At 47.9% G+C, this 25,791-nt stretch overlaps 1 protein-coding gene and 1 pseudogene across 2 annotated transcripts; both read right to left on the bottom strand.

Moving 5' to 3' along the window:
- Positions 1-648: 648 nt before the first annotated feature.
- On the bottom strand, positions 649-1,793 carry LOC148091445 (tubulin monoglycylase TTLL3-like; annotated as a pseudogene). The gene is made up of 3 exons (XR_015715724.1): positions 1,774-1,793; positions 1,095-1,608; positions 649-904 (listed from the first exon to the last, which is right to left on the bottom strand). The product of XR_015715724.1 is annotated as a tubulin monoglycylase TTLL3-like (transcript).
- On the bottom strand, positions 1,541-24,563 carry TTLL3 (tubulin tyrosine ligase like 3). The gene is given in 13 exon segments (XM_087824987.1): positions 1,541-1,936; positions 1,938-2,437; positions 9,677-10,112; positions 11,131-11,374; positions 13,167-13,315; positions 16,968-17,163; positions 18,402-18,500; positions 19,230-19,344; positions 20,079-20,207; positions 21,243-21,337; positions 21,479-21,644; positions 23,875-23,966; positions 24,161-24,563. Coding segments are annotated over 13 exon segments (2,703 nt in total). The 3' UTR covers positions 1,541-1,857.
- Positions 24,564-25,791: the final 1,228 nt, after the last annotated feature.

A 25,791-nucleotide genomic window follows, 5' to 3' on the forward strand; every position in this document is an offset into this window, starting at 1 on the left:
TTTACCAAATAAAATCATATTAACAGGTTCTAGGTAGACCTATCTTTGGGTGGGTACCATTCAACCCACCCATTACCACTAAGAAATACCTAACTTTTCAGATTGGTAATAGCTTGTTGGATATTTTATTTTTAGGTGACCTTGGCCCCTTGCTGAGGAAGGGATAGACACACTCCCTCTGGAGAAGGGCTGGGGTTCAGGCAAGGTCCATCCTTCCCCCTGTGTCATGTTGTAAATCTTGTGCCCATTAGATGTCAGCCCAGCGCCTCCTCTGGTCTTGGGGATTTGGGGGATTCCCAGTGGTCAGCCATTCTGGCAATGTGTCCCAGACATTTGCCCACTGCCCCATTGGGCAAGCCATGTCTCCTCATTCAGACTGTTTCCTCTTCTGTAAAGTAAGGCTTATCCCCCCACCCAAAGATCAGAAAGTTCCTGAACAAGAATCCCCATGTCTGCCACTATGTGGGAATTCTGGACCTTACTTCCTGCAGAAGTTGCTGATGGCCTCTAACTCTTGTTCTGGACTTTGGGGTACAGAGCCCCACTGTACCCTCTCTTCACCCTCCAACAGAAACTGAGCCAAGCCAAGAATACTTTACTTGCTCATTTTTATTTGGCACTGCATCTGGCATGGGGGCAATGAGGTTTGAAGCAAGGGCTTCTCTAGCCTCATATCCCCCATACGCCCTAAACCCTGGTGTGCACTGATTAGGGGCAGGGGTTCCAGAAGGCTCAGCGTCTTCATGGGGCATGCTTCAGCCTTGGATCTGTCACAGAGTCTGGCCTTGAACTCGCCTCTGGCCTTGATCTTCCTATGTGTGCTAGGAAGATTTCCGACTTCAAAGGGTAGAGGCCGCAAGGCACCTCCAGGATGGGAACCACGAAGGCGCTTGGGAGCCACAGCCTCGGTGTGAAAGGAGGGGAGAAGGGGAAGAGATGATCAGGAATTTGTCCAGGAAGGAAATTCTGAGGGAAATAAGCCCTCCCCTTGGGGCTCCAGCCAGCCTGGGAGCTGCCCTCTGCCTGTGCCCTCCAGCCCTGACCCCAGCACTCAGCATTGCCCACCAGGGTACGAGTCATAGTTTGAGGCCCACCTTTCTTGGTTTCAGGATGGTGGGTGTCTGCTTGAGTTCAGGGTTAGGTAGGAGAGAAATTAAAACCTTGGCGGTAGGTAGAATCATCAAGGGTTTGCCCGTGGTCAACAGGGCCTTAGAGCCCACCAGCTTGCTGTGCTGCAGTCTGGGGACGCGCCCCTGGGGTCGGAGCACATGGAGAGAAGGCAGCCGGACCTTGGTGTGGAGGCTGGGGAAGTGGTAAGGGGCTGTGGGAGCAAGAGGTGCTGTGAAGGCCTGGGGAGGACCCAAGGCTGACCAGCTCCCCCTCAAGGTGTGTGTGTAGGGTAGGAGGTGGGGGGAGATGAAGGCTGGGGCACATGAAGGCAGATGGAGCCCTCCCAGTTCCTCCTCCAGAGGCCATGGGAAGGACACAAGGTTTGGAGTCCAACAGACCTGGGTCTGCATCCCATCTCTGCCCCTTCTGAGCTGTGCAATCTCTGGAAACTTCCTTAAACTTCCTGATACCTCGGCTGGAAAATGGGGATAATAGCACCTACCTCGCTAGGTTGTGAGGACTAAAGGAGCTGGTTAGGTAGCAACACAGGGTAAACTGTTAAGTGCTGTGCAAATATTAGTTCCTTTTCCCCAGAGGAAACTTTGCAGAGGCAAAGGCAAAATACTGTGGCAGCAAAAACTTGGGCTCTGGAGAGAGATCTACTTGGAACTGAGTCCTGGCATCACTGAAATAACTGCCTCATAGGGAGACTTTTGGAGGGAACAGCACTCCCTTGGTTGTGTATTTTTAAAAAATACTTTGTAAGTAGTGGCTTTTACTTGATATTGGTGGCTCTTTGGTGGGTCTCGGAGTAGGGGGCAAATTCAGGAGGGGCTTGAAGAGCAGGAAGAAATTGCCTTGGGACCCTGGCGTGTTTTGGGGGAATGGTCTTCCCCAGGACCTGGGGGTTCTTCAGACTCAATAGCAATCTGTTCAAAGAGTGGGGTTGCCTATCTCCACTAGCAAAGGTCATGGTGAAAATGCAGCATCCTTGTGCTGGGGGGTCCCACTTCTGGATATTGGGGTGGACCAGAGCTGTAGCACTTTTTGCCTTGCCTTTCTTCCCCTTTCCAGCAACCGATGTGGTGGTAGTGGAGTCTGGCTTCTCGACGTGCACCAGGCTCCTGGCCCCAGAAACCTTCCTAGGAGCTGACATGTGGGTAAGGGTTCCTGCGTTCTTGCCTTCCCCAGAGCCTCGATGGGTCGGCAGGTAAGGGAGCGCTGTGTGGACCCCTGTCCGCCTGTGACACATCGCCATGGGCTTCTTGATGGTGGAGCCCTCTACTAGGAGCCGGATACCCACATACTGGGGCACCTCCACAGCAGGCTGTGAGGAGAAGAGGAGACAAGGCCTGCTCAGAAAGTGCTGCTGGAATCCTAGGCCCAGAAGGACTCAGGGTGGAGACAGATGGAAATAGTTTCTGGGCCACCTAGTCAGGAGACATTTTTGGGCTGAGAGGCGGGAAGCCTACCTCTGTCCTCTAAGGGGTCTGGCCCTGGAGGCCTGAATCAGTCCCTAGAGAGTCACTGAGCCCCTGGGATTAGTAACCCAGAGGAGTGGGGGAGTCTCGGCCATGCCTCTCTTCCATCTCCTTGCCCTCCTAAGCTGCCCTGGCTCCTGCTAGAGTATGTGTGGCTCCACTCCACAGGCCACTGCCAATGGAAAGCTTCCTGAGTGAGGCTCGATTCTCTGCAGAGAGAACTTGAATTATGACGTCCAGACAGATAAGAGGCTTAAACCTGCCCAGAGCCTCACATGAACCCAGGTCATATGGAAGCAGAAATTAAGAGCTTTAAAGAAGGCATTCTGTGGAGCAGATGAGTAGCAGATATGCAGAGGGAGGCAGAGAAATTGCTCCTGTGCAGTTTCAGTTGCTATAAAGCCAAGCTGTACTTCCTGCAGCTGGCTCCAGGAGAGCTCCCTGTATCTTGCAAAGAACGCTTCTTTTTAACCCAGAGATAGTTTGAGGTGTTTTCTGTGTCATCAAAGGATCCTGATTAGAATCTATCTAAACAGGGTCATTTGAAGCTGGTTAAAAATCCAGGCATCAGAGTTCCCAGAAAGCCCAGTTGATGAGGAAAAGCTCATCTTTAAAGAGGAAAGAGAGAATTAGAAACTTACCATTTTGTAACTAATACAAAAGGCAAGAATTAAAACTGGATATAAAAACAAGTATGTGAAAGGATGACAGGAAAATGTGTCGTTTGCGCTGGGCCAAAGTATCACCTTACAAAGTAACTGATCATTGCAAAGGGGAGGATACGGCTTACAATGGAGAGATCTGGTAGCCACCACCTTAACCCCATGGTCAGACTTAGCATCACTAATCACGAGACACTCTGACAGTGTGTGCCTTGTGACACTGTATGCCTTGTGACACTGTATGAGGTACCCAGCATCACCTCCCAAGTGGTCTTGCCAAAAATGTTAACCTGAACCTCATCAAGCTGTATGACCTAACTTCTAGCTTACAGGACATTCAGATAACAGAACAACAGTTAAAAACCACCCCAAAGAAACAATCAGATAAACCCAGAATGTGGGACAGTTCTACAAAACAAACAGCCTGGTCCCTTCAAAAGATCCAAACTGTGGGGAGGGGGGGAGCAGTGGGGCTGTTCTAGATGAAAAGAGATTAAAGAGCATCAAAAAGAATACCTAGCAATAAATTCAACCAAGAAGGTTAAAGATATGTACACTGAAAACTGATGAAATTGAAGACACAAATAAATGGAAAGATGTTTATGGATTGGAAGAATTAATATTGTTAAAGTGTCCATACTACCCAAAGCAATCTACAGATTCAGTGCAATCCCTATCAAAATACCAATGGCATCTTTCACAGAAATAGGAAAAAAAATTCTAAAATTTGTATGGAACCACAAAAGACCCCAATTAGCCAAAGCAATCTTGATAAAGAAGCACATAGCTGCAGGCATGCTTCCCAATTTCACACTTACTACAGAGCTATAGTAATCAAAACAGTATGTTACTGGCATAAAAATAGACACATAGCTCAATGGAACAGAACAGAAAGCCCAGAAATAACCCCGCGGAATGAATTTATGACACGAATACACAATGGGGAAAGGACAGTCTCTTCAATAAATGGATTTGGGAAAACTGGACCCCTATCTTACACCATACAGAAAAATCAACTCAAAATGGATTAAAGATTTCAATGTAAGACCTGAACCCTAGAATTCCTATAAGAATAAATTCCTGGAAGAAAACATGCATTATGCTCCTTGACATCAGTCTTGGTGATGATTTTTTAGATTTGACCCTAAAAGCAAAGGCAATGGAAGCAAAATTAAATAAGTGGGACTACATCAAACTAAAAAGCTTCTGGAAAAAACAAGATGGCGCATAGGTTACAGCTGCACCCGCCGCCTCCCACAACCACATCAAAATTACAGCTAAAATACAGAACCACCATCACTCAGAACCTCCTGAGATCTGACTGTACAGAAGCCCCACAACCAGGGAGCTGAAGAAGCATCGAGACTGGTAGGGGCACAGATGCGGGCGGATCGGGGCTGAATTGCAGAGGCGCGGCCTCGGGCCACACCCGGTGCCGAGGTTGAAACCTGGGAGGGAATCTCAGCAGCAGAGTTTTCCCGGAGGAGGGAGGAGGGAGGGGTCCCAGCCCCACAGCAAGCCCCAGCCCAGGGCTCCAGGCCAGAAAGAGAGGTCCCCACAACTCCGGGCTATGAAACCAGCGGGGACTGTCCCTGAGGGTCGCGGAGGCGGCGGGAGCCCCAGCAGCTCCTCCTAAAGGACCTGCGCACCGACTCACTCGGACGCTCCCTCTGAGCCCAGCGCCGGGCAGCAGCCGGAAAGGACCTGGGACACTCGGGGAGGAACTAACCTGCCTGAAAACCGGGAGAGAGGCGGAGGGGCGGCTTCCTCCCAGGCAGGAGGGCTGGCAGAGGCCATGGCTCCTGTGGCGAGTCCTCCCCGCACACAGCCCTCGGGCAGGCGCCATATTTGGATCGCCAGCACCTGACTCACACCTTTGGCCCCGCCCCATGATTCCCGGAGGCCCCGCCCCTCCCCACCTGCAGCTCATCCAGGCCATTTCCAGGGGCTTTTCATGCAAGTGCCCTCTCCGGCCTCATGCTTAGGACTTTCCTAAAATCTCTCAAACAATCAGCAGCGACCCCATACAGCTTGATAAGGGGCCCCAGGCCTGGCACTAGCAGCAGCCTGCACTGGCTCATAGCTGGGCCTCTCCTGGACAACACCAAGCCCAGCACAAGTAGCAGCCAACTACAGTTTGCTGTGTAGCTCATGCTGGGGGGCCCTGGGCAAGGCACTGGCACAGGCTGCCTTTGCACCTCCCGGGAGGCCCCAGAGACAGTGCACCTGGTGCTCAGACTCGACCACGCTGGGTTACAACCCTACCACAGCCACGAGTGGCACACTCAAGGGGCGCACTTGGTGAACCAAAGCTCCACTGAAGTAAATCCTGCTCCATAGGGGTGTCTCCAGCTCTTTGGCTGTAGCTGCAGCTGGTCCTCACAGCTGATTGGCTGCGGGGTCAGTTCCTCCCAGTGATGCCAACAGCAACCAAGGCTCAACTACAACAGGACAGTGCACACAGCCCATGCAGGGGAGCACCTAGAAGGCCCAGCTCAGGTGACTGGGGAGGCTGAGCTACTGGACCCTACGGGACACCTACTACACAAAGCCATTCTACCAATTCCAGGACACATAGCAGCTCTACCTAATACATAGAAACAAACACCTGGAAGCAGCCAAAATGGGGAGGCAAAGAAACATGTCACAAAGGAAAGAACAGAAGAAATCTCTAGAAGAGGAACTAAATGAAATAGATCCAAGTAAGCTAACAGAAAGTTCAGAATTTTGGTTATAAGGATGTTTAAGCAGATGGTTAGGGAAATAACTGAGAAAATCAATAACATAATAAAGTACCCATTTGAAATGAAGGCTACAGGAACTGAAATGAAGAATAATTTATAGGGAATCAACAGTAGAGTAGGGGACACTGAGAATCAAATGAGCAATTTGGAACATGAGGAAACAAAAAACACCCAACCAGAAGAGCAAAAAGAAAAAAGAATCCAGAAATATGAAAATAGTATAAGGAGCCTCTGGGACAACTTCAAGAGGCCCCACATTCGTATTATTGGGGTGCCAGAAGAGGCAGAAAGAGACCAAGGAATTGAAAACCTATTTGAAAAAATAAATACAGAAAACTTCCCCTACCTGGGGAAAGAAATCGACTTTCAAGTCCAGGAAGCACGGAGGGTCCCAAACAAGAGGAACCCAAAGAGGCCCACAGCAAGACACATCATAATTAAAATGCCAAAGGTTAAAAACAAAGAGAGAATCTTAAAAGCAGCAAGAGAAAAGCAGTTAGTTACCTACAAGGGAGCACCCATACGACTGTCAGCTGATTTCTCAACAGAAACCTCGCAGGCCAGAAGGGAGTGGCAAGAAATATTCAAAGTGATGAAAAACATGGAACTACAACCAAGATTGCTCTACCCAGCAAAGCTATCATTTAGAATTGAAGGTCAAATAAAGAGCTTCACAGATAAGAAAAAGCTGAAGGAGTTCATCACCACCAGAACAGCACTACAGGAAAAGTTGAAGGGTCTTCTTTAAGAAGAAGCTAATGAACAGAAGAATCTGATGAACTAAATAGATCCAGAGACATTGATGCATGCAACAGATGATCATATTTCAGAGGAAAGAGGGAAGGGGGGTGGAGGGTGGGAAGAGATTAACCAAAGAAGTTATATGCATATATGCATAACCTATGGAGACAGTCAATAACAGGGTGAAGGCCCGGGAGCAAAGTGGAGGGGGTCATTTGCGGGGGGAAATGGTATACCTGTAATACTCTCAACAATAAAGATAAATTTAAAAAGTAAAAATAAATAAATAAATAAAAATAAAAAGCTTCTGCACAGCAAAGGAAACCATCAACAAAATGAAAAGGCCAACCAAATGGCAGAAGATATTTGCAAATCATGTATCTGATGTTAGTATCCAAAATATATGAAGAACTCATACAATTCATTAATAAAAACAATCTGATTAAGAAATGGGAAGAGGGTCTAAGTAGACATTTTTCAAAAAAAGACACGGAGAAAGGAAACCCTTGTGCACTGTTGGTGGGAATGTAAATTGGTGCAGCCACTGTGGAAAACAGTATGGAGGTGCCTCAAAAAATTAAACATAGGACGACTATATGATCTAGTAAATTTCACTTATGGGTATTTATTCAAAAGAATCAAAAATGCTAACTCGAAAAAAATATCCTCTTGTTCATGGCGGGATTATTTACAAAACCAAGACATGGAAACAAGCTAAGCGTCCACTGACAGATAAATGGAGAATAAAAATGTGATATATATATATATGCATATTAGCCACAAAAAGAGGGAAATCTTGCCACTTGCAACAACATGGATGGACCTTGAGGGCATTATACTAAGTAAATTAGTCAGACAGAGAAAGACAAATACCATATGATCTCACTTATATATGGAATCTTAAAAAACAACACTAAACTAATATCAAACAAAACAACTTAACTCATTCAGAGAACAGATTAGTGGTTACCAGAGGTGGGAGGATGAGGGGTGAGTGAAATGGGTGAATGTGGTCAAAAGGTTTAAATTTCCAGTTATAAAATAAATAAGTCATGGGGATGTAATGTACAGCATGGTGACTATAGTTAATAATACTGAGCTATTTATTTGAAAGTTGCTAGAACAACAGATCTTAAAAGTTCTCATTGCAAGAAAAAATTTAACTACATGTGATGATGTAGACTTACTGTGGTGATCATTTCACAACATATACAATTATCAAACCATTATGTTGTACACCTGAAATTAATGTAATGGTATATGTCAATTACATCTCAATTTTTAAAAACCACAACAAAATTTCAGAGAGATCTAAGTCATGCCTGATAGGCCCTTATATATTTTTTTAATCCTCACTTGAGGATTTTTCTTTCTATTGCTTTTCAGAGAGAGTGGAAGGGGGAGAGAGAGAGAGAAAGAGATAGAAACATCAATGTGAGAGAGACACACTGATTGGTTACCTCCGGCTTGCCCACCGACCAGGGCCAGGGATCAAGCCTGCAACCGAGGTATGTGCCCTTGGCTGGATTTGAACCTGGGACCCTTCAGCCTGCAGGCTGATGCTCTAACCACTGAGCCAAGCTGGCTAGGGCCAGATGGGTCCTTTAAAGTAGCTACAAATCTTTTAAACATCCCAAGGGCATATCTGTAGGTCTTACGTTCAGTCTCTAAACCATTTTGAGTTAGCAGAGAGGTCTGCTAACAGCAGGGCTTCTATAATTTTGAGGGTTGTTGTGCTACAGCGGTCTCACAGAAGAGAGAAGAGCTCTTAAATGCGTGGACATGGATTTTGTGTAATAGAATGGATTAGAAATTGATACATAAGAAACACATGGCCACGGTACGGTAGCTCAGTTGGTTAGAGCATCGTCCTGATAGGCCAATGTTTCGGGTTTGATCCCCAGTCAAGGCACATACAAGACTCGACCAACGAATGCATAAATAAGTGGAACAACAAATTGATGTTTCTCTCTCTCTCCCCACCCCTTCCTCTCTCTCTCTCAAATCAATAAATAAAAATTAAGAAGAAGAAAAAAAAACACACAAAGCTTTTAAAAATATCAACTTGAACTGGAAGGAACAAATGTAATATGAAATGAAAGAGGCTTTTGTACCTCCAAATTTCTATGAGCAAGTAACAGACTAAGAACTATTGAGACTGTTCATGGAAGTGGAAGGATGATTCAGGGTTGAACTGAGGTCCCAATGGATGGAAGCAAGAGCCATGGATAACTCCTAGGAGGTAAGAGTGGGTCCTAATAGCAAAACTAGAAACATATGCTAAGGCTGGATTTTGGAATTTCTAGGGACCAGTGATTGCTGTGTACTTCCTACCCTGCCTCTCCTTTTTGGGTAGGAGTGTATAAAATAACAATAGCAGCAGCTCCCACTGACTCTCACTGTACATCCTGGCACTTTACAGGTGATGCCATTTATCATGAACTGCCTACCAACCTTAGTAGGTAATAACAACAATAGCTAATACATCTGTAGCATTTACTGTGTGCCAAGCAATACTGTAACATGCTTTCAACTTATTTAATTCTCACAACTTTATGAGGTAGGTAGTTTTCATTCGTGCTTTACAGATGAGGAAACTGAGACTCCCTTACCCCCTAGAGATTAGAAAGTTGTTCAAAGTCACGCAGCTTGTTGTTACTGAGCAGAGACTTGACCCAGGGAGGTTCGGGAATACTATGCTAACACCTCTCTAGAAATATTACCCACACGAATTAACTCATTTCATCCACTCAAGCCCCATGAGAAAGATGGTAGTAGCATCTCCATCTTACAGATGAGGAAACAGATGTACTAAGTCACTGTGGCAGGACCAGGACTTGAACTGGGTCTGCCTGATTGCAGTGTCCTGTGCTTCACTATGGGGTGCCTGGAAGGGGTGAAGACTCCCTGGGGTCCTGCCTGGGCCCACTCTCCTCACCTGCTTGTAGATGAGCTCAAAGGCTCCCGTGTCACAGTTTCGGTCCAGCCGCCGGTCAATGACCACGCGCAGTGTGTCGGATTGCACGCCAGCACAGAGCCGGGCGGTGACAGACGTGGAGGGCGCCATGGTGGGGCTGGCATTGATCTCGATCAACCAGGGCTGGAAGTTTTCACCAAACACAAAGTCAGCACCATAAAGCTCAAAGCTAGCCTTCCGGCTCTGCACGGTGTCCTGGGAGGTCTGCAGAGCATGGATCACTGCGGCCTTCATGCCAGGCACAATGACATTGGCCCAAGCATTTGGGGCCCCCATGTCATGCAGGTGGGCCTGGAACTTCTGGCTCGACCACATGTTGTCTGAGGGCAGCAGCGGATGCCTATGACACGAATTCTCCAGGTGCTTCTGGATGGAGTTGTTGCACAGGTGCACTGAGCTGGGGCAGAGAACAGAAAGCTGAGGTCTGGGCCCCTTTGGCCCTCCCACCCAAACCTGGGGAGGGCAGGCAAACCCTGGAGCCAGCAATGGGCCACCATGGACCATTCAACTTGAGATGGGGTCCTGCTGAGGAAGACAAGGGCGAAGGCCTGGGCCCATGACATTTTTCTAGGGCCAGAACCAGTCTTATCTCAGGACCTCTTCTGAGGGCACTAACTATGGAGAACACAGTGTTAAGTGCTTTGGGCATAGTGTCGCTTAACCCTCCCAATGCCTGGAAGATAAGGTGGGTAAGAGTATGGGCCCTATAGTACTAAGACATGTGCTCAAGTCCTATCTTTACCACCGACTAGTCGTGAGATCTTAGACAAGTCATTTAACCTGAGTGCTCCTTTCACTCCACTGGGTTTTCATAAATGACTAATATGCATGATATGTTTAGCACCTGTCACGTACAAAGCACTCAATAGTTGACAGCTATAATTATGAGTTTCATATTACTGTTTCCATTCTTCAGATGTGGAAACAAGCTTAAGTAGGTTTTCACTTGACGAAAGTCACACAGCTCAGAAGCTGCAGATGGAATTTGAACCCAGGACTCAACCAGGTTTCCACTCATCCCACAAGTTAATGATGCAACTTGCCTTTTTCCTCTCAAATTTCTCCTGACCCCCCCTTACCATTCTCTCCATTCTTTTTTATTTTTCATATCACCTCTTAACCTATTAGATGATTTTACTTATGTCCATTGCTTGTCTGTTTCTCCCTGCTAGACTGTGAACTCATGAGAACTGGACTCTTGTTTTGTTTACCGCTGTGTCCCAAGTGTCTAGAACAGAGAATGGCACAGGGTACACACTCAGTAGACATCCGATGGGTGGAAGGATGCTGGGATGGATGGAGGTCTGCCTGCCTGCAGAATCTGTTTGGAGCCCAGCGTTGCACTGGAATCGCCTGTTCCTTGCCAGCTTCCCAACTAGACCGGGAACTCATGGGAGGTGAGTGGTGGGGCTCACTTGTCCAGGTTCTTCAGAGAGAAAGGCTGCGTGGAAAAGCGGATGTAGCTGTCACGATAGAACCACACAGTTAGTGGGTTCCAGTCGGTCACCAGGAACCACTGTCTCAGGTCAAACTTGGTGCCAAAGATGAGCAGAGGCCGCTCAATATACTTCTGCACAACCCACTTGCCATCCTTCATCATCATGGGGTTGCCATCCACCAGTTTCAGAATCTCCTCTAGGTGGTCCATGCACATGATGCCTAAGGGGGAAATGGAGTGGTCAGGGACCGAGGCAGGCTCAGGTTGGGAGAAGAGCTGGAGACCACAGACAGCTCACCATAAGCTTTTTCCTCCCCTTCTTTCTTTCTTTCTTTCTTTTAGAGAGGGAGGACAGAAGAGAGAAACATCGATTTGTTGCTCCACTGATTTATGCATCATTGGTTGATTCCTGTATGTGTCCTGACCAGGGCATTGAACCCACAACCTTGGCCTAGAGGGATGGTGCTCTAACCAGCTGAGCTACCTGGCCAGGGCCAAGTAATGTTTTATTTCATGATCTGGGTGCTGTTTCCTCAACTGTGACAATTCATTGACTTGTATACTCACAATGTGAACCCTTTTCAATGAGGTATGTTATATATACATTTCAATTAAGTTTTTCTAAAAATGGAGAGATAATTTTTAAATTTGGTGCTAGGTACATGGGGATTCATTGTGTTATTCTTGGCAGTTTGTGTATTTTAAAAGTGCCTAGGTAAAAAATTTTTTTAAAAGATAAAAAAAAAAGTAAAAAAGCAGATTTAGATGTACTGAAATAGGATGATCTCCAAGATCTAAGAAAAAAGAAATATGCAAAGAATAAGTAATATTAATTCATATTGAAAAATATGGAAAAATGAGGCTATAGAATAGTACACATTTGTTTAAAATAAAATAAATCTCTCTCTCTCCAAATGTGTAGAAGGGAGTATCGAAAGAAACCCACCAAAGGTTAACAGTAGTTATCTCAGTGTGATCAAGGGTGGCTTTTGCGTTTGTCTTTCTACTTTTCTGTATTGTCTAATTTTGTTAATATAATAAACACATATTTTCATACTTGAATAAAACCAACAAAACTATTCCCAAGGTATATAAAAAGAAAGACCAAAATGTTGGTTTTTGAAGTGACATTCCCAAGAGAGTGTCCCACAGTGTCTGGAGCTGTAACAGCTTCACTTGGACATGAACAAATTCATTCAAGGGCAGTATTTGGAGGGATCTGTCGAAAGTCTGTTTTCTACATCTCAGAAGTCCTTAACCAGTTTTTAAAGGCTGGGCTAAGGCACCACTCCAGCTTGCTGGCTCTCCTGTTCAGATTCCATTTACATTGGGCTGAACAGCCAGAGTAATAGCTAAAAATAATAGCGTTTATAAGCAGTTACTATGTAAAAGCACAGGATCTAAGTACTTTACATATATTGTACTCATCTAATCCTGTTGTGTAGGTATTATTGACTTCATTTTACCAATGATGAAAATGAGGCACGAGAGCTTAACTAACTTGCCCAAAGTTTTACAAATAGTTGGAGGCAGAGCTTGGGTTTAAACCCAGGGAGTCTGGCTCCCAGAATCCATACGCTTAACCACTATGCTATATACCTCTCAAGGATGGACTGGTCAAATCCAAGAAGCCTCAGATGACAAGCACCTGCACATGCGTATCACCAGACCTACCTAAGGCATCAACCCAACTGTGAGGGCAGGAGAGGAGAAGCTGGCATCGTCACAGCAGCCAACGTTCATGGGATGATTACTCTGTGCCAGGCACCATGCTGAGCTTTAGACACACCATGCCTTGCAATCCTCACCTCATAGGAAGTATTATCATCTCTCATAGGTGAGGGAACTGAGGTTTAGAGAGGTGATATAACTCGCTCAAGGTCACATAGCATATTAATAGCAGAGCTGGGAATCAAATATAGGCAGTCTGACTCCAATAGAGCCTGCACTATGACAGCCCTGGCCTCTAGGTGGACAGGTAGGCTGGTGCAGGAAGCAGGGGCTGACACCCACCTCGACCACGGGACTTGGCTCCTGGCTTCACGATCCAGACGTTGCGGTTTCCTTCCATGTCCATCTGGGGCACCACAGCCTGAAGCTGCTGCAAGATGTCCTCACAACGCTGGACCTGAGCTTTGAGGTGCCTGAGTTCTGCCCCCTCACTGTGGGGAGATGATGGGTCTTGGGCAGGGCTGGGCCTGGGGGCAGCCTGGTGGACAAGGCAAAGGGAGACACAAGCCCCCCTGGCCATGGTCCTACCAGCCTTGGTTATGCCCTCCCCTCCCCTAAAGATCTGGATAGGTCTCTTCCAAACCTCTGTGCCCACCCTCAAGCTGCCCCCCAAATTCTAATCTGCCCAGGGCACCATCCCATACTGTTGGAATAGGAAAGGATGGGGAAATTTCACTTATTACCCCCCACACCGCCTCCAAAAACTCCATTTTCTGCCACCTCCCTTTCCATTACATTAAAATAGCCTTTGGCAGAATTTCATCATGCATCTCCTTGCTGGATTTCGCTTCTCTTCCTATCACCTACCACCTGACATCTACGCTGATTTGGTTACGTCTCTCTCTCTCCACTGGAATGTAAGCTCCGTAAGAGCAGGAACATTTTTGTAGCTGTTATTTTCTGTTGTGTTCCCACCCCCAAGCAGTGCATCTGGCACTTATTTGGCATGCCCTAAAAGTTTGCTAAACGAATGGTTGGATAAGCAAGTACTTTGGCAGGACCTTGCCTCTGTAACTGGTCTGCACAGATTAGGGTTCATGGACAAAGAGACCCTGTTCTCTACAGGACACAAAATGTCCTGAACTAAACCAAGTCACAAAATACCTCAGATGGCTGCCTCACCCGAATTCTCCCATTTCTTCTCTTCTGACTGAGTAGGAAGGAAGCCTCCACTAGATGTTAACCTCCCTTTAACATCTTAGCCTCTCGAATGCCTCCAGCAATGGAGAACTTATCTCTCTTTTAATAGGGAGGCAGCGGCAACCACAGGGGCAGTGCCAGGAACAGGGACGGCCAGATGGAAGAGGCGTAGCAGGGCCTCTTACTCACGCCTGAATCCTGACCCTTTCTTTTCCCCATTTACTGGAAACTTTTCCATGGGCCAGAGCACAAAGAATCTGCTCAGTAAATCTGTGATTTGGCCTGGAAAAGTGTTACATGAGGGTGGCAGGGGCATGTGTAATTTGAAAAAGTATGTTCAACATGACAGTATGACTTTATATTTAGCAAAAAGAAAAAACAACCAGTGACTTAGTGGAAAGTCAACCTTTATAAAAGCCTGGCTGCTGAGTCATGGATTTGTTTTATGAAGTTTAGAAACAGACAACAGCAAGGTGATTACTAGAGGGGAAGGGGAGTAATGGGGAGACAGAAGAGGACATTGCAGGGGGTGGAGTTGAGAAACAAAGCAGTTAATACTGAATGAATTTATGAATGCTATCTGTACTGAACTCAACACTATGTTATATGATGCAATATTTTATGAAATTCTGACTTTTGAGAGGTTCCTATAGCCCTCTGAAAGTTGTCTTACACCTGGAAATAAATAGGATTTATTCTTTTTACGTAATGTTCTAACTCAGTCTCAATAATTCTTAGTTTAAGAAGGGTGACTTTAGCCCTTGGCTCAGCAGCTGAGCATCGACCTAGGATCCAGGAGATCGAAGTTCGATTCCAGATCAGGGCACATGCCCGGGCTGCGGGCTCCATCCCCAGCAGGGGGTGTGCAGGAGGCAGCTGATAAATGACGACTCTCTCATCATTGATGTTTCTGTATCTCTCTCCCCCTCTCCCTTCCTCTCTCTCAAATCAATAAAGATATATTTATTAAAAAAAAAAAAAAAAGGTGACTTTACATGTTCCAGTAGCTAAGGTAAAAGGGTCATTTTCATTTTCTGACATTTAAAAAATATATAAATGAATTATCAATGAGGTGGGTTTGCTCAGTATGCCAATCATTCAAAGTTCATTTACTAGTTCTTCAGTCCCCTCTCTCAAATCACTGAATCTGTACCATCCTTTTCTATCACCCCATCCCAGCTGAGGCCCTCATCACTCCTACCTAGCTTGCTGCAAGTCTCCCCACTTGCGCTGTGTGTCCCTTGAGGGCAGGAACATATGTCATTTCTGGAGCCTGGCACAATGCTTGGTACACAAGCTGAGTGTTCTCCTGCCTTTAGGGCCCTTCTCCTTCCAGTCTCTCCTGCATACCTCTGCTGAATGGAATCTCCCTGCAACAGCTCCAGTCTCATCTTGATGCTCCTTTCCTCTGCTCTAGAACCCTGGCCAGTGTGACTCAATGGTTAGAGTGTCAGCCCACGGATCCAAGGGTCAAGGGTCCGATTCCCGGTCAAGGGCATGTACATGGGTTGCAGGTTCAATCCCCAGCCCCAGTCAGGCCAGTGCAGGAGGCAACCAATCGATGTGTCTCTCTTACATTAATGTTTCTCTCTCTTTCTTTCTCTCTCTCTCTTTCTCCCTCTCTTCCTCCCTTCCACTCCCTCTAAAAAGAAAATCAACGGAAAAAACATCCTTGGGTGAGGGTTAACAGTAACAAAAGAACCCTTTCTCAAAGTGGGTTCTGAAAACACAACCCTCAGGATGCTTTGGGGGTGCTAGGGTCATGAAAGTACAGAATATACAGTAAGCCTATAATGTCAATAAATTCTGCAACTAAGTGAAATGACATATAACAGAACCAATTTTACCATAGGCTAATTGATATAAACAAAAGTTAAGTTCCCACAGCATCTCATCGTTATAACAAAACGTTATTTGAAGACCTGCTGTATTGCATATTCTCTCTCTCTCCGAGGTATATACCTCCAATAGGATCTGAAAAGCCCTTCACCAAGGAAACCTGTTTTATTTATTTATTTATTTATTTATTTATTTATTTATTTATTATTTATTTATTTATTTATTTATTTATTTATTTATTTATTTATTTTAATTTTTAAAATCCTCACCCAAGGATACTTTTCCATTGCTTTTCAGAGAGAGTGGAAGGGAGAGGGAGAGGGGGGAGGGAGGGGGGAGAGAGAAACATCAATGTGAGAGAGACACATTGGTTCCCTCCCGCACACACCCCGACCTGGGCTGGGGATCAAGCCTGCAATCGAGGTATGTGCCCTTAGCCAGAACCAAAGCCAGAACCCTTCAGTCCACAGCCTGACACTCTAACCACTGAGAAACCAGCTAGGGCAAGGAAACCTGTTTTAAATAACTTTGTTTAACCCAGTGTTTTCTAAATATAATTAACCACAAAAGCCCTCCCCCTTTCCTCCCCCACAAAATCGATTTACATCCTGTAGAATTATTATCCTAAGTAACACACTTTGGAAAACACTGACCTCTAGGATGAAATCTAAATGACTTAATAGAGTCTTATTTTGTGAGTGAATGCTGAGTCTATGCTGAGCACATAATACAAATTGTCCTGCTAATCCTACCTTTGAGGAAAACATTATCTTAAAATCTATTTTACATCTGCGAAAAGTAAAGCTCAAAAAGATTAATGACATTCCCAAGGTCATAGAGCTTGAGAGTTACAAAGCCAGGACTTAAATTGAGGTCTACAGCACAAACCATGATCTTTGTGACGATGCTATGCCAAGATCCAGGAAGAATGGTTTGAACCCCATATCATGAAGGCACTGGGAGCCCTTGAGAGTTCTTGAGCAGGAGAGCAACAGGGCGAACAAATGTGGGAGGCTTAGGGAGGTAGGGGACTATAGTAGAGAGGGTTTGTCTTTGACTGAGCACCTGCCCATGCCCCCATGCCATGGCTGCAGAAGTACTCACTGGACCACTTGGTAGTAACGCTGGAGAAAGACGGACCAGCCCTCAGGGCTGAGGGACAGCGGGGCCTTCAAGTCCCGGTCAATGTCCTGGTGGGCCAAGCTGCTAAGGTGCTCCTCACAGGCACACAGAGCCTCGTCCACAAACTCTGAGGATACCATCAGAGGCTTTTTCTCCTGTTTCTTGGGCTGCTTGTCTCCTGCAGAGGAGGGGCCTGTAACTATCTCACAGGCAATCTGACACATGCCATGGCACCCACGGCTCCAAGGCTTGTCACTTACCTGAGAACTCATCCTAAATACACCTGAGGCCCAGTGCATACCTACATCTCTTACTGCCCTGGGCCTGTCACTTACCTGAGGTTTTATTCTAAATTCACCTGAGACCTTAGTGCTCACCCTTGGCCCCCACTGTCTCAGTACCTGTCACTCACTTGAGGGTCCACCCTAACTGTCCTCAGGGCCTTTCAGCACCTGTAGCCCCAAACACAGCTGCAGCCTTTCTGCTCCTGGGACCTCTGACACACCTGTGGCCCTTGTGCCCCTGATCCTGGCATATAACAGTCTTCTTTGTACCTGACACGCCCAGAGAACAGCAATAGGGAGGTCCCCTCTGGAAGAGACAGGGATTTCCCACCTCCCAATGGAGCTGCCCCTTATGTCCCTGAATACCAGACTGATAGGTTCTGGGTTATAGTACTGGGGCTTTGAGATAGGAGCTAAGTCCAGAGAGGGAAAGGGCAAGCAATGGGCTGGGCCAACATGGAATGTGACATTCTCCGTGTTTTCCTCCACAAGGCACAAGGGGTTCTCAGACCACATGAAACTACACGGTTTCACTGCTCCCTCCTCCACAGAGACCTGAGCTCCCCCCAGACAGGACTTAGTCTGTCCTCTTAGTCTGCCCTCCCTAGAGAGCTTGGCCACATGCCAGGCCCATGGGAGGCCTGCATAAGGCAGTGGATCAATTAACAAACAGGAAGATAGGTAGACAGGTGGTTGGGACAGAAGAACGAATGAGTGGTGGACAGGACAACAGACAGGTGGTGGTTAGGAAGATGGAAAAGCGGGTGGGTAGGCGGGCATATGGGTCTGTGGAAGCATAGGTAGGAAGGTGGAGGTGTGGACAGATGGACAGGAAATGTCCTGCTGAGAAGACAGGTGAGTGCGTGCAGGGGTAGGTGGAGAGAGAGATGGATGAATAGATGCGTGGGCAGGCGAATGTGAAATCGGTGGGTGTGTGGGTGAGTAGGTAGGTAAATGGGTAGATGAGTAGATGGATGGAAGGACAGATGGATGGGCAGGTGTAAGGATGGGATGGTGGGAAGGGGTGGTGGGTGGGCAGATGGATGTGGCTAATACATAGATAAATGTGCGGGTGGGTAGACACGTGGAAGGATAAGCGGGTAGGGAGTGGAGGGAACCACACAGTACTCACCTGGGGCCTCTTTCTCTTCTGCCTGCACTGAATATGACTTCCATTCGGGCTTTACCACCAGCTTGAGAACGCTGCGGGCGGCTGTCAACCAGAAGTCCTCTGCTCCCAGGGCAGGGGATACTCTGCTCAGTCCCTAGGCTCCTGACCTGTTCTGGTTCCGGAACCTGATCATGACCTGCCCCACTTTGGATCCAGAACCTGACTACCTTCTGACTCTAGAACCTGGGTTAGAACCTGGCTTTGATTTCAACTGTAGAACCAGACCCAGAGTCTGACCTGACTTGGCTCATAGTCTGCCTTCTGTATCTCACCTAGACCCACTGTCTGATTTTTCTCTTCAGTTCCTAATAGACTTTTGATACTTATTCTAGCCTGAGAACAAAAATTTGGCCAAAAACCTATTTCAGATTTGGAGACTAATTTAAATCTGGCATCTACTCTGAACCCAAATTCTGACCTGAATTTAGAACATGTTCTGGAGTTGGAAACTATTCTGCCTTGGAAGTCCAAAGCCTGGAGCCTTTTCTAGATTAGGAACCCAATCTACCTGTTCTGGATTCCAAACTCAGCCCACTGACCAACTTCTAGAACCTGCTCTAGAATATAAGCTAAGCTACCTAAGATCTTCTGGTGGTCTGTAATGACCAAGCTAGGAGGCTCATGAAGAGGAGACACATTAGGAGAAAATAAGGATTAGGGATGGAGAAGGAATTCTGCTGGGATGGAGAGAATGAGGAGAGAAGCCCTTTGCTCCCCAAAGTGAGTGAGGGCTTTAGCCTTCATCCTTCAGCCGGAAGGGTCCAGGCGCAGGTCTGGGCAGCTCCTTACCTATGAAGGCCTTTTTGTCGTCCTCAGCTCCAAGGTGGTAGCAGCGTGGGAAGAATGAGTCAGCATCGGCCTCATCAAACCAGGGCAAATTCCGGAGATTGAGACACAGACCCACCTATGGAGTTAGCTGCTGAGGGGGCAGGGTGGGACTTGCCCAGAGAACCTTCCAGGAGATCCCCACTCTCGGCACAAGCTCAGGCAGCTCAGGGAGACTGCGTGGACATTCTTAGAGCCTCTTGCACACTTGCTAGGCTTGACTCGCTCATATCCATCTCTGTATGTTTGCCCACGAAGCCCCTCTGCTAAGAACACCCCACATCCCTCCTACCCACCCTCTCACATTCTTAAAAACCTGCTTCCTCTGGGAATCCTTCCCAGTCCACACCAAAAGATACACTAGCAGGTCCCAATGATAAGGATTTCATTCTTGCCACAATCCCAGAAGAGAGTTTTACTGGTGTTCTTATTTAAAGGTAAGGAAAATAGGGCTCAGAGAGGTGAAGTCCCTGTTAATAAACCCAGGTAAGATCAAATGGATCCATCGGCCAGATAGCCTCTGCTTAGGAGGTAAAGACCCTCTTGCATAGTCATTGGACTTGGTGTTTATTCTGGCTCCAGATCCCATTTGGATCCTCTATTTTAATGAGTGTCTACACGACATTTCAACCCCAGACGTGCTGCAGGGGTTGGATTTGAACCCAGGACTGTCCGACTCTAAATCCCACTGAATTATATACCAAAACTGTCCTGAGAACTCTCTCTTACTAACAAGGAGAGCAGGGAACTGGGTTGCTGGTCCAAGGGCCGAGAGGTTGGAAGCTGCAATGACCACTCCCCTGGGGAGCCCACCTTTGTGGTAAAGGAGCCAGCCCGGGCATAGTGGTTTATCATTTGTTCCTTGGAGAGGAAGCGACAGTCCAGCACATCCCTCCGAGTGGTCCAGATGAAGTAGGGGATCTCATTCCGAACCATGCGGGACTGGGGAGAGGAAACAGGGCAGTCTGGTGTGGGCAGCACAAGGCTGGAGGAGGCTTCTTCCTGCCCTGCTGAGCAGAGTGAATGGAAAAAGGATACTTCCGAGGTGGCCTCTAGCCCACACATTATCTTTGTGTAAAATAAAAAAGGACAGTTCTTCCTCCAGGGCACACACTTGATAAGCAGGGAGCGGGTGGGCTTGCAGCCTCCTGTGGCCAAGTGCCCCAAGGCAGTGACTAAGCCATACAGCTGAAAATACCTTGTTCTGGCCTATGACCATCAATGACTTGCTCAGCGGCAGGACAGTAACTCTAAGCTGATGGGCACATAGCATGTGACAAAGGCTCTACATCTCCCTCTCTTTCCCACATCTCTGGGAGGTAAGATTATTAGTAAGCAATACCACCACATGCTAGACCATGCTCTCATTGCTTTCCATGTCAACTCATTTTATTCTCACCACACCCCTATGAGGCAGATGCTAATGTTATCCCCATTTCACAAGTGAGGAAACTGAGGTACAGGGAAGGTAAGTGACTTGTCTAAGAGCTGACAACGTTGAGCCATATGAAATTGCCAATACTCAACCTTTCCTGACATACAAAAATGGCAATTTGGTATAGTTCAATTTCGTAAGTCATGGTGGAAAGACTCAAAGCCAAGTGTCCTCACCTCAACACACATACGCTCCACACCATCGTATCAGCCTCTTTCAGAGCTTTTTAAGCCCTTCCTTCCAGCCTTTGCTTGCCAAGGGCAGAGGAAGGAGATGAGCTATGTGGTTTTTATTTAGAAGGGGGGATTCCTAGGCATGGAGCTTGTGCCAGCTTTTGATACAAGCTAGCTGAGTTCTGATCCCGGGCCAGCCTTGTCTGAACACCACTGTGTCCCTCACCACTCTGCTGGCCCATCCAGGCTTTAGAGAAGCAATTAGTTTTACTGCAGATGGGGAAATTGAGGCTCAGAGAAGGAAAGGACTTGTCTGGAGTCATCCAGCTGGACTTTAGTGCTCTCCCTGCCAGCCCCTTGGGCCCTCACCATCAGAGCATGTGTTCCATCTAGGTCATCAAATTCCAATACATCATCGTTGAACAGTTGCGGTGGCTGGAACGCCTCGTCCTCATCTTGACCCTCTGCAAATGCAGAGCCCAGGCCTGGTGAGCTCCCTGTCCCTGCCCCAGAGGCCCATGCCAAAGTCTCAGCCCTGGGGCAGTGGAAACCAAAGGAAAGGGACTCAAGAGAGGCAGCTTGTGGAAATGAAGGGAACTGCTCACCATCCTCAGTAGTGTCGCTATCACCCATTACTGAGCTATCCAGATGCTTCTGGGGCGGCAGCAGGGTGGTGCCCGAGGAATGGACCATCTTCTTCTCCACCCAGCCCCTCTGGCGCAAGAGGCACCGGATTACCGGGTAGTGGCCTTGGATCATAAAGATCTTCTTCTGCTGTAAGTGAGAGAATACTTGTTCAGTAAGTACCACCCAAGTGCCAGACATAGGGGATGGTGAACCAGACAGTTAGGGGCTCTGCCTTCAGGAAATTGATTTCAGAGAGAGGAAGGGAGAAAGAGAGAGAGAAACATCAATGATGAGAGACTCATTGATTGGCTGCTTCCTGCACGCCCCCAACTGGGGATGGAGCCCACAACCTGGGCATGTGCTCTGACCGGGAATCGAACCTCAATCTCCTGGATCCTAGGTCGATGCTCAACAGCTGAGCCACGCCCGGTGGGGAAATAACATGTTTTTAAACAGATGCTATTATCCCCATTTAACTGGTTATGAAATAGAGGCATAGAAAGGTTGAGTAGTTTGGCCACATAGTGGTTAAGTCAAAAAGCAGGGATTTAAATCCAGGCTGGCTGGCTCCAAAAATGGATACTTAATGGGGATCCAGAGAAACTAAAAGTACACACACAGTCAGGGAAAGTGGAGAAGGAGCCATGAATTGACAGAGCAGGGCAAACGGAAAAGGGAAAAGCATGTGAAAAGGTGTTGAGTCTGGAGAGAGGTCTGAAGGAATTGGAAGGAGGCCAGGGTGAGGGTGGAAATGAGGGGAGAGCTCCTGAGGAGGTAGGTCATAGCTAGACTTTGGAAGGCCCTGCAGGCCTTGGAAAGAGTCTTGAATTTCATATCAACAGCAGTGTAAAGCACTAAAGGTGGAGTGAGGGAGTGCCATGACTGGAGGCTTTGTAAGTTTGGCTTGCTGCTGTCTGGGGACTAGATGGAAGAGACATGGATGGAAGTAGGGAGGCCAATTAGAAGGCTACTGTGGTTTGTGCAGGAGGGAAATCATGACAGCTAGTATGAGGGTGGCTACAATGGAGAAGAGGAGAAGGTAATATAGTTGGGACTTACTCTGGAAATAGAGATGACTGGTTTTGCTGATGGGAGTAAATGTGTGGGTGAGTGAACAGAAATATCAGATTTCTGGCTTGAGCAACTAGGAGATAGGGAAGACCAGAGACTAGTGATGACTGGTTTAGTCAGGAAAGTCAAGAGTATGGTTTGGGACATGGAAATGATTGTAAATTCTCTGGATAAAGATGTCAAGTAGGCGGCTGGACCTGCCAAATGTACAGTTAGAGCACAGGCGGGGCAGGAAAGGGCATGTAGGGGGCAGAGCACACTGTCTGGACTCAAAGCCAAGGAGACAGGTGTAGGGAGGGATCCAGGGAACCACTAAAGTCTCAGGCACCTTCAAAGACAACCGAAAAGCAGCAGTCAGGGAGGGAGAAAGGAAAACAAGGGGTGCCCGGCCGGGTGTGGCTCAGTGGTTAAGTGTCAACCTAGGATTCAGGCGATGGGGGTTTGATTCCCGGTCAGGGCACATGCCCGGGTTGCGGGCTCGATCAATGACTCCCTCATCATTGATGTTTCTATCTCTCTCTCTCCCTCTCCTTTCCTCTCTGAAATCAATAAAGATATATTTAAAAAAAAAAAAAAAAGGAAAACAAGGGGTGAGCAGACAGCCAAGAGGAAAGGGTGTGTGGGGCAGCGGTGCAGAATGACACAGGGTGACCAACCAAGATTAGGACAAAAAAGGGGCTGCTCCTGGGAGGTCCCTAGTGACCTTGACAAGAGGGTTCCCCAAAGGAAGTGGGGAAGGGTACAGAAGCAGAGTGGTGGGAGCTGAGAAGTGAATCCCAAGTAAGTAGACAAGTCTGCTAAGTGAAGGGGTATCAAAAATAGGGAGGTCTCTCAGTAAGGGGCATGCAGGAGGCAGCTAATCAATGGCTCTCTCTCATCATTGATGTTTCTCTCTCTCTCTCTCTTCCTCTTTCTGAAATCAATAAACAAACAAACAAACATTGCCCTAGTTGGTTTGACTCAGTGGTTAGAGTGTCAACCTGCAGACTGAAGAGTCCCAGGTTTGATCCCAGCCAAGGGCACGCACCTCGGTTGCAGGTTCGATCCCCGGCCCTGGTTGGGGCTCATGGAAGAGGCAACCAGTTGTGTGTGTGTGTGTGTGTGTCCCTCTCTCCCTTCCACTCTCTCTGAAAAGCAATGGAAAAATATCCTTGGGTGAGGATTTAAAAAAAAAATAGGTATTTGAAGATGGGTGTGGGATCAAGGGGGTTTTGTTTGTTTTTTAAGGGTGGAATAAATTACTCCAGGGAAGCAGGTTGAGCCACTCTAGAACCCACCCCCTCCTCCCCCAACCCCCTCTGACCTTGACAGCTCTCTCCACATGGATCTTGGCGTTTCTGAGCCGGCCCATGTGATGAGACGCCTTGGACAATCCTGGCCAGAGGGCCAGGGAACCTGCGGAAAGATTGAGTAGTAGGGGCTCCGCCTAGCGTTTCTCCTGGTCCCAACGCCCACGCTTCTTCTCTTTCCCTACCCTTCATCCGGATGTCTACTGCTCTTCTCCCGACCCCCAGTCCCTCCACCCCAAGTCTTCTCGTCCTCGCCACTACCGCATTGGGCCAGGATGGGCCAATCACAAAGGGCCTCACCGTCCAGCAGCGGGGCATCGTCAAGGGCCGCGGTGTGCCGGGACCCGAGGTGGCGCAGATCCCTGGCGCCCTGGCTGTGCGTGTAGAGCGATAGCGACTCCAAGGCCCGGCAAAGGCGGCGCGCTGAGGCCTGGCTGCCGCCCAGGCTCTGGCCGTCTGCACGAGCCCCGAAGGGCCGGGCGGAGGCGGGCCCGGGCCATGGCAGCGTCTCTGGAGGCCGATACTCCGAGCGGCGTGCCCAGGACCATGGGACAGGGTAACTGGTGCGTGGTTCGAGCGGCTGCGGCTTCCGCGGCCAGGTGCATACCCGGCCGCCCTCCTGGCCGTACCAGGTGCCGGAGCACCGCTGTGTGACCCTCAGCTCCCCCGCACTCAAGATCAGCGCCGCGCGGGGGCCCTGCATGCGCCCCCCGCCGCGCGCTCGTCCCTGCGCCGCGCACGGCTACCTCTCGCAGGGTGCGCGAGATGGGCCCTCCGTTCTGAGGCTCCGCCCTCTGTTTATTGTCGCCTTGGAAACCATTCCTAGCCAGTCAGGCCGCGGTTGGTTCTGAGGCTCTCCATCAGGCAAACCCTGAGTTTCACCTGCCCCAGACCCTTAATGAGCAGAGCACTGATGGTAGAAGCGCACAGCAACAGGTTGCCAGTTACTATCAGTGCCATGGTTCCTCACGGAGCACTTCCTAGGCCTTCAGTCATTCCAGTGTTTATAGAGGGCCACTGCTAGGCAATGGGCTAGGTGGTCCCTGACCTCATGGAGTTTACAGCCCAGTGGAAAGGAACCAAAAAGTAAGCAACAAAGGTATAAAACAGCTTTAAGTATGGTAAAGGCATACTTTACCATACTTTGCACCTGCAAGGCCTGGCAGATGGGACTAGGAGCATTTGAACGACAGTATATGCAGGAAACAATGATCACTCACAGGACACACTTCTCCCTACCCCATTCAATAATTTGTAAATACAGAAACAGATCGTTTGAGTCAACTGCAGAAAAAAATGTAATTGAAGTTATGCACAGCCCTCAAGACAAGACTAAGCAAGCTTTTTGGAGGTAGTGGCATAGCGGTATCCTCAAGAGTCACAGGTGAGATAAATAAGGCTCAAAGATGTTAAATAATTTGCCTCATCACACAGCAGAGCCAGTACTGGATCTCAGGTCTGACTCCAACGCCCCACTCTTAAACATAAACACTGTTAAACATAAGTCCATGTTATTGCTCTAAGGGTTGTCTACTGGTCATGGAAATATGGGCAGTTTGAGAGGCACACTGTAGCAGTGACCAGGGACGAGTATCCTGGCCCAAAAAGCCAGCTTTGTGTTGTCACTGGCTAGATCTGCCCATTCAGTGAAGATGGGTCCTCCACCTAGCTGGCCAGCCAACCCCAACCACTCAGATCACCCTCCCCAAAGCCCCATTGGCTGGTGGCTGGGCTTCCCAAAAGGAATGCCCCCAGGAAGCCAGCTGATTGGAAACCATCCAGTGTGTTCTCATCAGGGAACAAAGTTGGTTTTAGGAACTCCAGATATGGGGAGATGGATCCATGACAAGTTTGGCTGGCTCACCCAGGCAATGCCATCCTGTGAGGGCTGAGTGAGCACCTCAACTGAGTGAGGGACATCAACTTCACCG

The sequence above is a fragment of the Miniopterus natalensis genome, chromosome 15 (assembly GCF_054644295.1).
Source record: "Miniopterus natalensis isolate mMinNat1 chromosome 15, mMinNat1.hap1, whole genome shotgun sequence".
Taxonomy (NCBI): domain Eukaryota; kingdom Metazoa; phylum Chordata; class Mammalia; order Chiroptera; family Miniopteridae; genus Miniopterus; species Miniopterus natalensis.